The following is a 12,870-nucleotide window of genomic DNA, read 5'->3' as shown; positions in this document are numbered from 1 at the left end:
TGTAGGGAAGGGCAAAATAATTAATCTGGAATACGTATCCTGTATGGTTATTTAATCTTACAGTTTACCAAGTCTTTACTATTTCACCGATAAGTTTGAGTTATAGGGGTATGAATTTTCTTAAACCAGTGGATCTGATGAACCTTTTTTGGGATTTTGATTAATTTTCTAACTTAATAGATTGTATATTCTCAAGTGATTTTTCATTCTTTATGCCAAATAACCCCAACTGAACACTTTTGTTTTAATTATCTGACCACCTAGACTTTGCTGCTACTGCTGCACTGTTATTCATCCTCCTTTTTTCCTTTGTCTGGAATGTTAAAGCACTGAACAATTTAATTATGCTGTTATTCCTCATATCTTAGGAACCTCCAAGTGCTGTATACTAGCCCTGTCTGTTACCTGTCCATACCAGCTGTTTCTCTGCCCCTCTCCACAACCGTCTTTCTCTCCCAGCTGCCTGTGTGCCAGCAGTTTTTGTCTGATAGTTTGTGTTGCTAATTCATCTGATTTGCCTCTTATGTTTACCATTCAGTAGCAGTCTGATGCTTAAATAATCCATCCTAGCAGAGAGGAGATTTGGGTGGGCGTGTATGTCTGTCTGCTCATGTCAGTAAGCAATATTCACAGAGCTCAGGTGGCAAGTATGTGACATAAATTTGTTTTAGTGTAAGATTTTTTGGGGGGGTCTTTAGGAAGGCACCATGGTCCCATGGTGGGCCATTGTTTATCCTCCTGTATGGCGTATTGGAGTTTCAAGGCTTAAGTAAAAAGGAAAGAGGGAATGTAAACCAGAAAGCTGATTGACATTGAAGCTGTTTTTCCTGCTGACTGAAAGATGATGTACTTAATAACTGTAAAAACTTACTAAGCATCTTTGATAATCCTTAATGCAATGTTTTCTGCAGAAATTACTTTCTGTGATACGTTTCAGATTTCTGATTTTTTTTTCTTCCCACTTGCATCACAGAAAACTATGGAATAGATGAAGGTAACTTCTGTCAGTGCTAATGTTTTTGTTTATGCCTGCAGTTTGTGGAATGATGTGACATGGTTCTAGTTCCATGTTTGCAGGGCTCTTCAAAGGAACAGTTATGTTAGCCTGGAGCAGAGAAAGATCTGTATGAACTAGTACATGATTGAGTGATAAAGTGCAGATGTTGCACCAGGTCTGCATTAAGTGTTCTTGGTATCATAAAAATTTGCTCAACTTCTGCTACATTCTATCTTTGGAGGGGGGGGGGGGGTTAGGGTTATGCTGAGTAAAATAAAAGACTGAAAGCTGAAAGTGAAACGGAAAACTGTTATGAACCATGGTTCACTTCTTGCTATTATTCGAAGCATGCTGTGTCTCAGTTGATGGTGCTGTTACACAGAAAGGATATTTTATGACGAATAAAAATGATACGTGGCTTATAAAGTACTGCTGAAGTATTGCAGGTAACACAGGGCAAGGTTTTCCATAGCCCTTTGTTTAATAGTGATGCTTGCCACCTCAAAACAGCAACACTTGTATTATGAAACCATAGTTCATAACAATCTCATTTATTTTTCGGGCTGAACAGAACTTCTCAAAGCTATTAACTGCACTCTAAAACTGACTCTTTGTGGAGCCCTGCTTTTATATTTTATTTATAATCTGTTATTTAAATGAACCCGCTGGAATAACTTTCATTTTTTGATAAGCAGTGACAGAAGGGTAAACTACACTCATAACCTCTGTACTTATAGTAGTGGTGATATTGGTGTCCTGCAGGTCAGCATTCTCTTTATACCCAAAGCCATAACATTTTGTTTTTCCTTCCAGTAATTGTGTTTCACTTCAATTCAAACTGTTGTTTACCTTTCTGTTAGTGATGCATCTTCTATGCCTAAAAAGGAATCAGGGTCCCAAAATGTAAGCAACCCAGTCTTGGCTGGGTGTGTTCTCTGCCAAGTCCTAAGGGATCCTCTGTCCGTGGTATTTGAGTTTTGAGGAAGTGTTGCAGTCATCCCCCAGGTTAGTGTAAGCAATGGCTGATATTTGATGGTCTGTAATCCTTATCAGGAGTTGTATCAGTAGCCAACTTTCTCTTTCTCATTTTCCTGACTCTGTTGTAGAATATAATGGAGACATTAAAAGTCTGAAAAACAGCTTTGGTTCCCTTTGGATTTTTTAAAAATATAAATGTTAGTATGGGAGGGGGAGTCTTTCTGCGTATTCACCCACTGCCAGGGAATTAGGACTATTCCAGTTAGCACTTTGTAGTCATGCTGGTGTGCCACCTTACCCAACATTATTCACTGATGTGTGCTGTCTCTATATTTTTAGAAGATTCCATGTGCTTACATAATTTATTTTATGATGACTTCTTTAGTCTTGGTTGACTACCATTTCTGATTGTTTTCCATGTAGGCAAACTGTAAAGTATTCACAATTTTATGCTCAACTCCTGAGAGACTTGCTTGGCTACAAACATATGCATTACAAGCTAAAGCTAAGTGAAACTTGCAGTAGTGAATTTTAGTCGTTTGTTAAGTACAAACTTGCAGTTTTAAAAGTACTGTATTTTCATCTTTTTCTGTTTCCTAATTGTGTGTTTCTGAACAGTGTGCTGTGTCTCTCTCTCTCTCTCTCTCTCTCTCTCTGCAGTTATTTTGCTGTAAGGGGTTGTTGGTATCACTTCTTTGTTATCTGATATTTAATAGCCTAAAGGGATTCCTCTGTACTTTAAGTGCTAACCACAAAGTTTGAGAAATCATTTTATCCTCGACTCCTGAGAGACTTGCTTAGCTACAAACATCTGCATTACAAGCTGAAGCTAAGTGAAACTTGCAGTAGTGAATTTCAGTATTTTGTTAAGTACAGACTTGCAGTTTTAAAAGTATTGTATTTTCATATTTTTCTGTTTCCTAATTGTGTGTTTCTGAACAGTGTGCTGTGTCTCTCTCTGCAGTTATTTTGCTATAAGGGGGTGTTGGTATCACTTCTTTGTTATCTGATATTTAATAGCCTAGAGGGATTTCTCTGTACTTTAAGTGCTAGCCACAAAGTTTGAAAAATTATTTTATGCTCAACTCCTGAGAGACTTGCTTGGCTAGAAACATCTGTATTACAAGCTGAAGCTAAGTGAAACTTGCAGTAGTGAATTTTAGTATTTTGTTAAGTACAAACATGCAGTTTTAAAAGTACTGTATTTTCATCTTTTTCTGTTTCCTGTGTGTTTCTGAACAGTGTGCTGTGTGTCACTCTTCAGTTAGTTCCCCACCTTTCCTCCCTGTTCCTGTGTTGGTGGCTCTGGAATTGCCCGCCCCTCCTGTAAGTCTGTATTAGAACACTCCTTCTGGGTTCATCTCATTTGCTTACTTAACTGAGCACAGTTGGATCATATTCTGAGTCTAGTGTTCACTCTACTTAATACGGAGAGAAGATTTGAGAAGGCCAGCCCACTTAGGTTCTTCCTTCCTCTCTTCTTGCACTTAAAAAAAAATTTTTTGTGCACTTTATTCATTTGCTTTTACTGTATTTGTGTTTCCTCCTACTTTGTTTTGCTTTTCTTAAACGTACTCAATTTTATTTATTCTGCTGCATTTATTACTGCTTGGTCGTAGCCTGATTAAATTGTAACTGTTATTCTAAGTCTTTTGGTTTAAGCACTTGGGCTTCATACAGGCTGTTTTACATTAAGAAGGTTTGTGGTCTGCACTGTTGTGGCAGGACAGGTAGCTTACATCCTTCTAAGCTGGGAATTGCTGATTGAAGGCCCAGTGTCTGCTATTCTAAAAGTGTATTAGTTCTGGCTTAAGCACTTGGGCTTCAGGCCAGTTATTCTACATTAAGGTTTGTGGTCTGCACTCTTGTGGGAGGAGAGGCTGGATTCTGCCCTTCTGAGCTGGGAATTTCTGGTCACAGGCTTATTATGACTGTTATTTGAACTGTTTCTTTCTGAAATTGGTGTGCCTTGTTGCTGTAGCATAGACCAGATTCAGGCCTGCTGAATCTAGCTTTGTTTGTATAACTTGAGCAGTGATCCAGGCCATCTTTTTTTGGAGAAGATTCCCCTGCACCCTAGTAAGCAGGGGTGTGCAGTTAGAACTTGTCTGATTGAAGACTGCTAGAACAGGGCTCAGTTTTGAGTTTTTTTCTGGTTAATTGGGTAACTTGTTTAAATCAGTTTGTTCGTTTTCTATTGTTTATATATATATATATATATATATATATATATATATATAAAAGAAATTGCACTATTCATCTGCTTTTACTGTATTTGTGTTTCTTCCTACTTTATTACTGGGGGCATTGACTATAACTCTAATCAACATATAACAATAAGTATCCTTTTCTGTGCATTTAAACTGTTTTTTGAGTGTATCTGCTTTATTTTCTGAAAAAAATGTATATATACTTGTTTCCCACCTTTCTAATGTATAGTCCAGTTTTCAAGTTAGTGTTGAATTCAGGGCTGTGTTACAAATCTCTGTGTTTGCCCATAACTTACTTGGATAGAAGGAAGTTTCTCTGTTCATGTGTGAGAGAGGGGAGCTTTGAGCAGCCTATCTGTCCCTGGAGGAGTGGTTTCAGCCCAGAAAGTAGTAGTTTATTGGCCATTTTGGGCTAATTTCTCTCTCTTTCATTTCCCTGCTATAAATACCATATTTGCCTTGTTTTGCGCACCGGTTAGCTAGGATAAAACTATTCCCGGCTCCACAAAGTCTCCTCTTCAATTTTTCCCTCGGAACTAGACAAATTTTCAACTTAAGCACTCAAGCCATTCATTTCTCAGCCGGACACTTGCTCAAAACTTATAGCAAGCACTTATAAACCCTAGCACTAGACCCTCCTGTACTGTAGGCTCTCTATTCGACCTTACCAGCCATCCAGTAAAACAGTTCACTCTACCTACCCAGGCATGTCCAAAGGGCAGTTTCAGGTGTACTCTCCAGTCCAACTGGTGAATCTGGGCATTTTGAGGCAATGTTACAACTGCCTCATGTACACAGACAACTCCCTCCTCCTACCACCAAACACTAATACATGCGAGAGATGCAGTTATACAGCCAAACTAGAGGCTAAGCTCTCTCAACCCTAGACTGGATCAGACAGTCAAGAGGAAAAGGGAAATACTTGCATCACACCACCAGTCTTAAATAGACCCATTAAACCAGCACCATCAAAAAACACACACAAATACATGGAAATATACTCGGAGGCTCTAAATAAAAATTTGCAAAACCAACAGAGACCTCCAAAGCAAACATCCAAGCAACCTCCACCCCCCCAAAAAAACCCATGAAACACACACTTCACAAAACCAGTGTGCCATGCAATCATAGCCCTTAAGGCAAAATAACATACCAGTAGTAGGTGACGCTATAGTCAGGCACACTGACGTCCCACTCACTAGGCTGAATAAGGAGAAGGTTACTGTTAGTTGCCTGTCGGGTGCCAGGATCCGCCACATAACGCAAGCAACTCGGGTCACGCCAGAACGGGTACAAATATGACTCTGTCATTGTCCATGTTGATGTGAATTACCTGAGCTGTATCTCCCTGGACTACATGAAGAGACATGGAAGAGCTCTCTGATCACATAGCCCAGGCTGATATGACCCTGACTAGCATCCTACCTTCACCAAGAATGATACCATGGTATAAAAAAAAATTCTCGATTTCAACAATTGGCTAAGTTTCTGGTGTCATTTAAAGGGGATCCAGTGTCTGTCTGCCTGGGATGACATGCTCGACAAGCCATGCTGCTTCGCTAAGCTTGCCCCTGTCACCCTTAGGCTTTCGAATACTTGCCAAGGTTCTTGTCACCCCCATAGTGCCTTTTTTAGGCAAGGCTCAATAGACAAACCCACTGCCGTAAATAGCGCAAGTAACAAAACACTGAGGGTAATGCTACTTAATGCCAGAAGTCTAAACCTCAAAATGCACGCACTTGAGGCACTCCTCAGTATGGAGAAAATCGATATAAGTGCAGTAACAGAAACCTGGTTTAAGGCTCCAGAAAGCACCCCAGCACTACCAGGCTACAACTCATACCATATATTTCGGCCACAGAACACAAACCGAAATACAAAAGGCGGGGGCGTATCCATATTCATCAAGGATATCCACACCTACAGGTTAGTGGCACAGCACGATGCTTCAGAGATCATCCACGTGCAACTAACAATGGGCAAAACTGCAATTCAAATTGTAGCTTGCTACAGATCACCCACCATGTCCCAGGACCCCCATTCCGCGTTTCTGGAAACACTGGGAAACATAAAGGTCCTATGAAACACCCTAATATTGGGTGATTTCAATTACCCAAACATTAACTGGGAGAGCTATTCAAGTAATAACTCCCTTGCCCAACTATTCCTAGAATTTATAAACTCAAAGGCCCTGGTTCAACTGGTCAGCACTCCCACCAGAGCTGACAACGTATTGGACCTGATCATCACCAACATGGGCGAACGGTGTTCCACACCAGAGGTCATCCCCCTTGCTGGTTAGATCTGACCATGAACAAATCACTTTGGATATCCATATTCTGCCCCCACCCCCGGACAAGAAAGCCACCTTGAAAAACTTTTCAAAAGCAAACTTCACGTTACTTAAGACCGAGGTGGAAACTTTCAAAGCCCTCATGCTGAAGGATAACACTGTCCAAGCTGCAAAATCCTTAACTAATGCATTCTGTGGGCAGCTACAAGAATGCATGGATCGTGCCATCCCAAGCAAAACCAAAACTCACTCCTCCAAGAAAAGGAAACCAGTCTGGTGGACTCCTGCCATAAACAAGCTGTACAATAGGAGGAGGAAACTAGTACAGAAAAGAGTAAAATCCCAAGAAGGGAAGACATCCGTATTCAGTATCAGCAAGAAACTACGATCCCTCATAAAATCATCCAAGGCGAGCTTTGAAAGAAAAATTGCCAAGGACTCCAAAGATAACAACAAGGCATTCTTTAGGTATGTCAAGAATCTAAGTGGCAGTGCTCAGATCTGCTCGGAGTTGGTGCAGAATGGCACAAAATACACTGAACCGACCGATATCGCCAACATCCTGGCAGACAGGTTCAGAGCAAACTTCACCTCCCTATCACCCCCAAAAGGGCCCATAACCATTCCAGAAGAATGTAGAGTCCCTGAAATCACAGACACTCAGGTTAAAACAGCCCTCTCCAAAGCCAAAAACACAGCATCAATGGGACCGGACGGTGTCCCAGGCTGTCCTACACAAGCTCAAAGACAAACTAACCCCTCACCTAAACATACCGTTCAAACCCAGTCTCTCCACAGTCTACATACCCATAGAGTGGTGCACAGCAACGGTTATTCCACTCCACAAAGGTAGAGCCACAACAGACCCCGGGAGCTATCGCCCTATAAGCCTGACTAGCTTGGTCTGTAAGGCTATGGAGCGCATCATCATGGAACTCATTAACAGAGACATTGGGAACCTCCAAACACTGGACCCTACCCAGTATGGCTTTGTTAAGGGCAGATCATGCCTCCTAAACCTGGTGTACTTCTTTGAGACAGTTACCAAGGCTATAGATAAGGGAAAGGTGGTACACACAGCCTACCTAGACCTCGCTAAGGCCTTCGACACCATTCCCCATTCTGGTATTATAGACAAGCTCACAAGCCTGAACATAAACCCCTGCATCACAAGATGGGTTGCCAGCTGGCTCACGGACAGAACCCACAGGGTGAGAATTGCGGGAGCTAGGTCCGACTCTAAACCGGTTACAAGTAGCGTCTCCCAGGGCTCAGTCCTAAGACCCCTCCTGTTCGGCATATACTTCTCAGCGGTACAGGCAAGCACAGGAGGACTGTGGCTGACCAAGTTTGCAGACGACTGCAAACCAGGGGCTATAATTGACTCTCCAGCTGACACAGACATCCTCCAAAAGGGTCTCACTGATACGGATACCTGGTGTCAAAATCATGGCCTCAAGCTAAATGCCAAAAAGTGCATAATCATCCCCTTTGGAAAAAGCAAAGTACCCACAAACTACCACATAGGTGGTAGTCCCCTAAATACGGAAGACTTAATAAGGGATCTGGGGACCCAGGTAGATAGTAATCTCACCTTTGATAATCACATTGCCAAAGTGGTTAGAAAATCCTTCTACGTGGCCCACCTAATCACAAAAGGGTTTGCATCCAGACCAAAAGAGGTTATTGTGCCCCTCTACTCATCACTCATCAGACCCATCTTATAGTACAGTGCCCCATTTGGGATGTACCTTACAAGACACCTGCAACAGCTGGAAAGACCACAGAAGTACCTCACCAAGAGGATCAAAGGCCTCAAACAGATGCCCTATGCAGCTCGACTGAAGAAACTCCAGTTGTACTCGGTTGCATACCACCTACTCAGAGGTGATCTCTGCCTGACATACAAGGCCATGTCCAACCCAGAATTGATGGACATGCTCCACCTAAAGAAAACCTTATCCCCTCGAGCCACACGCTCTAGGGATCTAAGCCTCACTACAGCAATAAATAGGACGTGCTGGAGGGATAAATTCCTGTCCTAGAGACTTCCCATGCTTTGGAACAAGATCCCAATCTACATTAGGCAGAGCTCCTCTCTAACACTCTTCAAAAGAAACCTTGATGAGTGGATGGGAAACAGAAAGTTTACCTTGGGGATCACTTCAGTGGCTGTGCTGGACAGAGGCACAGGGAACTAAGGGGGCGGCGAAAGCCAACATATTCTGGCTAGGTTTATAAATGCCTTCGGGCAGATAGTCTAGTACATACCTATGAACCTATGTATAACTACTGTCTTCATGTATCTTCTGGCTGTGGTTGAAAGGGGTCCCTATCAAATGCACAGCCAGGGTGAAGCGAAGTGAACAGCTGCCCTCCGCACAGGACGTCAGGCAGTTTGACCAACAGAAACAAATGCTAATACTGCTTTGCAGTCAGTGTGTGTGGTATTGAGAATGTAGCAAGTTTGCTACAATTTAGAAAGAACTTTTTTTTTTTTTTTTTTTCCCTATCAACTTAAAGTTAGAGGGGGTACCAAATTTAGGAGCTGCAGAGGGTGGCACACCACCTATTTTCAGCTCTGGTCCTTATGAACCAGACCAATTACCCATCCTCCCAGTCATTTTCTGCTAACCTGCTGGTTAACATGATCTAAGCTGTCCACTCCATCTGTAGGATTGACAACTGCAAGCAACAGTTGCTTAGTACCCTTAAGAATCTCCAAGGCTTTGAACTCCTCTTCTCACTCCCAGCATAAAAGGATGCTGCCTTTATGCAACTTTGTCTGTTTTATATCTTTATTATGAAACTGTTGACTGAAGTATACAATGGTACTGGTTACCTGAAATGTATCTCTGTATATTGAATTGTTCTCATCATCTTTCTTTGCTCAAAACAATTATTTGTATCCGTGCCTTATTGTGCTATCTGCAGTGACTCCACTACTATGCAGACTTTTCAAAATACTATTGAATGACTTTTTCTATGCAGTGTATAAAATTTTACAAAATGTCTTCATTCACTAGACTGTGTATACACTTGTAAAATGTTGTTTTTTCTGCACTATATATAATCTTTAACATGTATCATTTAGAGGTTTTCTCCCCAGGCCATTGCTAAAGAGGAGACTCTTCCCAGTCAGACTTTCCCAGTAAACAAATTAAAACATTATAGAATCTCCTATGTTCAGTTTCTACAAATTTTCAGCAATTTTTTTGGGGCAATGTTCAAAGTTATCTTTATGTTCAAGTTCAGTCTAAAATGTTTTATCATCATTTCATAGGTCATTGTTGAGCTAATGCCTTTGCAGTTGCCCTTCCATTTCACTGTTGCAGTATTCTTCACTGAAGGTATCTCATGCCAAGGATACCCCAACGTCTGGCCAGTATACCAAATCCTTTAGATTTATAGGCACTGTACATCACAAGCATGTTCCCTGCATAAGGCATAACGATGACATAAAGATGTAAATACTTCAGAACTACTTTGATACCAATCTGAATGCCATTACTGACCATCAGTCTGAGCGCCCCTGTGCTGTGCTAGTTACCAGTCTGTCTTCAGATAAATGCCCAGTTGGCATCCCCCCCCCCCCAATATTGTTGTTATTTGTGCTCATGTCATTCAAGAGGGGAAGATGTCAGTGTGGGAGGCAGATTCCCCATAAAGACTGCCATGACCAGTTCCTTTTTTTGCCTAGGTGCTTCCCACAGCCATATGCAGTATTCTGCCAGGTGTTTGTCCCTAAGACCCTCTGTAGTCACTTATCTTCCATCTCCATATACCTTGAGAATGAGCATCTTAAATTATTGGCTTAGGGTGCTATAGTGGAGTCCTCCCTTTTCAAAGAACAGCTATCTTTGAAGAAAAACACCAAAAAGTCTAGGCCTGATTCAGTTGCTGTCCAGCCTCCACCAGACATCTGTCTAGAAGCAAACAAAAACCCTGAAGAACATCCAGTGTTTACATTTTAGATTCTTCTGCCACGATCTCTTTAGAGCCCAGCATGGATCTGAGTTCTTGCACATCCTCTGAGGGTTTTCAAATGTCTGCTGCAGGCACTGAGGAGGAACCACAGTTGATTTTTTCCAAGGGGCCAAGGGGGATTCCTCAAATCTTAGTCCAGGAAGAGATTGCTACTACTAACATTGAATCTCGCCAAGGGTTGTTCGGATGGATGTCCCTCTTAAGAAAAAGCAAAAGACCAAGCATATTACCCCATTGCTAAAGGTCCCCAATGTGAATGACACATTTTTATTCTTGGACTGTTCAGTACCATGATGGCCTTGAAGCTTCCTCAAGGGGTGTCAGTCCCTGCTCCTCCATGGTCTTCCACACCTGTTAAGAGGACAGGAGAACCAGATTCCTCAGATGAGGATCTAGATTCTGGGGAATAATCCCTTGCTTACTCCTCTCAAATGTCTTCTCCTCTAGACTATGTTTCAGAGGAAGAGGATTCTTTGAGACAAGATTCCCCCTTTGAAGAATTATTCTTTTGGGATACTGTTGCTCATATGAAGGAATACTGTAAGTGGGATTGCTCCCAGTCTCTGACATTCAGAAGAGATACTATAAGCTTTTACAAATGGAGTCTCTTAAGCTGTCTGCAGTTCCTTCTGTGTTGGCAGCACTTTTTGACACCATTTATGCTGTGTAGCTCGTGTCTCTCAGCCTCTGGCCCCTAAGAAACCTGAAAGGTTATAGAGGGTGCTTGAGGTCTGCAAATTCTTGTTTAAATGTCTTTGTAGTTTCAGTCTCAACTGGTAAGCCTTCTAAACTTTTGCCTTCTTCTTAAGTCCCTTCCTTTTGATAAGGCTAGTAGAGCTATAGAAAGGGTGGGTAAAAAGGTTTGTACTACTGCCACTTTGTCATTCCTGGCCATTAATTATCAAACCCACATGACCAGGTATGATTTGGCTTTCCTTTTACAGGTAGCTAAGGTTGTTGTGTCTGATCAGACTGATTCAGAAGGGAAAGCTTCAGTTATTTCCCTGCTTGTGTCCACTTCCCAGATCGCTCATCACTCCTTAAAATGCAGTTATGATACTGCTGATACATCTCCCAGGGCTGCTGCTTTTGATTTGGTGATGAGGCATTATTCTGGGCTTAGTCTTCAGGCCTTGCCTGATGATATTAAAGCCAAACATTTGGATGCTCCTCTGGATAACAAAAATTTATGTGGGACCGCTTCTTCTAATCTATTCAAACCCCTCCAAGATAAGAGTAAGACCTTGCAGGAACTCAAGCATATTTTTGGCTCCCCATGCCCAAATTACAGAGGAATTGCCCTACTTGTCAACCTCTCAAAACTAAGAAAGAGTCCAGGTGTATCCCTCCTGCTAAGTCCACTCAAAATCCTACATGTCAGAAGTCTTCCTTTCAAGACATGCCTGTTTCTATTTGACATTTTCCCTCCTCTTCCCCTCGGGCAGGTCCCCTTATCCCTCTGCCTGTCTGTGTCTCTCCCATATTGGCAACAGATTACCCAAGTCTTTTGGGTGCTCTCTGTCATTTGTCAGGGGGTATTTAATGACATGAAGTCTCTTCCCACTCTTTAGGCATTCCACAGCCTCCTGTAGCCCAGCTCTATCTTTTCCCAGAGGTTTTGCAGTGTTTTTGTTTCTTTGGAAAGTGGGGACCTGGAGACCAATTATGGACCTCTCTCTCCTCAGCACTTTTCTCAAGGCCCTTTCTATAATGATGTTCACTCTTCAGACTTTGTTTCCTCCTCTTCTCTCCCAGGCCTTCACATCCCTATTCACCCTCTCTTCAAGAAATTTTACATTTCTCTGTTTCTTCCTGTCATTTTCAGTTCTCTGTTTTGCCCTATGGCTTTTCTTCTGCCCCAGGATATTCACCAAATGGCTTACTCCTGCCAGTGCCTTTTGCAGGCTTCAAAGGATAGAGCTATTCCTTTATCTAGACAACCTGTTTATTCAGAATCCTTCTCTCAGCAGTCTTCTACAAGATCTTCACTTTACAGTTTGTCGGGAGTTCACAATCAATCTCAAGAAGTTGGTGCTTGCACCCTCCCAGGATCATATTTTTCTCAGTTGCAGGATTCAGACCATTCCCACGTTGGCCTCTCTTCCTGCTCCAAAGGTTTTGTCACTGACAGCTTTCTCCCAGTTTGTTCTTCCTCTGTCCTCTTTTACAGTCAGGGGATCTCAAGATTCTGGGGTTTATGGCTTCCACCATTCCCATGCTTCGTTTTTCAGGCTCCATATGCAGCAGCTTCAGTGGTACCTCAAATCAGTGTGGCTTCAACATTGCCACCCCCTGGAGTTCCCTATTCTTTTTCTTCTTGTCTCAAACTCAAGCTCTACTGGTGGATTCTGCAACTCTCTGTCAGTCTGGGACTGCCTGTTCATGCTTTATTTACTTCCCAAGAA

General features: G+C 42.2%; 1 protein-coding gene across 11 annotated transcripts in view; it reads left to right on the top strand.

The window, feature by feature from the left end:
- PTK2 (protein tyrosine kinase 2) overlaps window positions 1–12,870 on the top strand; it is a 4,250,095-nt gene that overhangs the window by 2,886,725 nt on the left and 1,350,500 nt on the right. For 5 of the 11 annotated variants that reach the window (XM_044067250.1, XM_044067253.1, XM_044067252.1 and 2 more), the window contains one exon: window positions 974–994. The exons of the other annotated variants lie outside the window; for them this stretch is intronic. In XM_044067250.1, coding sequence (XP_043923185.1) covers window positions 974–994 — 21 coding nt within the window. The remainder of the gene's footprint in view (window positions 1–973; window positions 995–12,870) is intronic. 11 annotated transcript variants of the gene reach the window in all.

Source organism: Protopterus annectens, chromosome 3.part1 (genome assembly GCF_019279795.1).
Source record: "Protopterus annectens isolate FY-2018-M chromosome 3.part1, PAN1.0, whole genome shotgun sequence".
Taxonomy (NCBI): Eukaryota; Metazoa; Chordata; order Ceratodontiformes; family Protopteridae; genus Protopterus; species Protopterus annectens.
The sequence above is the reverse complement of the archived record's forward strand: the minus strand, read 5'-3'. Positions and strand labels throughout refer to the sequence as shown.